Raw genomic sequence first — 1,202 nt, 5'->3', positions numbered from 1 at the left:
ATATGGAAGACTATCAAATGCTTCTCAAATATGCCCTCTGGTGGTCAAACTAGCTATAACTTGCATTAACAGAAAAAATGTCTGACAAATAGATAACGTGCCACAGAATGCTGCAGCAGCCCACAAGGGATGCCACAGTATGACGCAAATTTTAAAGGAGGAATAACTGTACATATGTTAACTTGGGCAATTTTTTGCACTTTTCTGGGGTGCTTGATTGTTTTCATTGCTTTACTGGGAAGCTTAGCAGAAGTAGACATGCTCATGTTATTTATGTTCGTGCAGGGTGAGCTGCACATAGTAGACTTCCTACTAGGGCGAGGGAGGGAGGGAGGGAGAGGAGGGAGAGGAGGGAGTGAGAAGAGGGGGATATACTACTTTATTATCATTAAGTAATCTTTATTTGTAGGTGTGTGTGTGTAACATGTAATGTGTTTCCAGATTCATGACGGATGCGGCGCGTCGGGAGCAGGAGACCTTGAAGAAGCGGGCCACGCCCAAACTTTCCCTGTCAATCACAGGGGGTGTGTCTCGAAACAGCGTGGCCACGCCTCCACGCCACAGTAACGGCAACCTGACTCCTCCCGTGACTCCACCCATCACACCCTCCTCCTCCTTCCGTAGCAGCACACCCACAGGTAAGAGAAAGTGGACACTTATGATTAGGGCCTGGACGATACCAGTATTGCGATAATCGCTAGTATCGTGGCATGGAAACAAAACACGAATTGAATGTAACTTTTTTATTTTAACAGCCTTAATGTTGGAAACAAACATTATGTTATCATCCAGAGTCACATGTATTTATTTTCCAAGTAATAGCACACAATATTTGACATACAGACAGTTTTTAAAGGACCAAAGAATTGGGTCTAATTCGGGTTTTCATTTTTGCCATGGAAAAAATATTGTGACACTGGTATRGTCTCGGCCCTACTGAAGATGTATGGCCCCTTGTGGTTCTGTGTGACGCACTGGGTAAAACATGGTGATCGCAACTCCAGGATTGTGAGTTTGCTTATCGCTGGATTCACCCATCAGGAAATGTATGCACCCACTACTGTAAGTCTCTTTGGATAAAAGTGTCTTCTAAATGGCTTTGCCTCTAGTGTTCTAGACTGAGGGTCAATGGAACATTCCTATTGGGAGTGTTCTAGACTGAGGGTCAATGGAACATTCCTATTGGGAGTGTTCTAGACTGA

At 44.2% G+C, this 1,202-nt stretch overlaps 1 protein-coding gene across 1 annotated transcript in view; it reads left to right on the top strand.

Annotated features, from left to right (window-relative positions):
* The first annotated feature begins 444 nt into the window (after nucleotides 1-444).
* The window catches only part of LOC111955766 (juxtaposed with another zinc finger protein 1), a 19,092-nt gene continuing 18,334 nt past the window's right edge, over nucleotides 445-1,202 (top strand). The window contains 1 exon segment of the mRNA XM_023976082.2: nucleotides 445-638. Within this exon segment, the coding sequence (XP_023831850.2) occupies nucleotides 446-638 (193 nt within the window). The 5' untranslated portion in view covers nucleotide 445.

This window comes from Salvelinus sp. IW2-2015, linkage group LG31 (assembly GCF_002910315.2).
Source record: "Salvelinus sp. IW2-2015 linkage group LG31, ASM291031v2, whole genome shotgun sequence".
Classification (NCBI taxonomy): Eukaryota; Metazoa; Chordata; class Actinopteri; order Salmoniformes; family Salmonidae; genus Salvelinus; species Salvelinus sp. IW2-2015.
The sequence above is the reverse complement of the archived record's forward strand: the minus strand, read 5'-3'. Positions and strand labels throughout refer to the sequence as shown.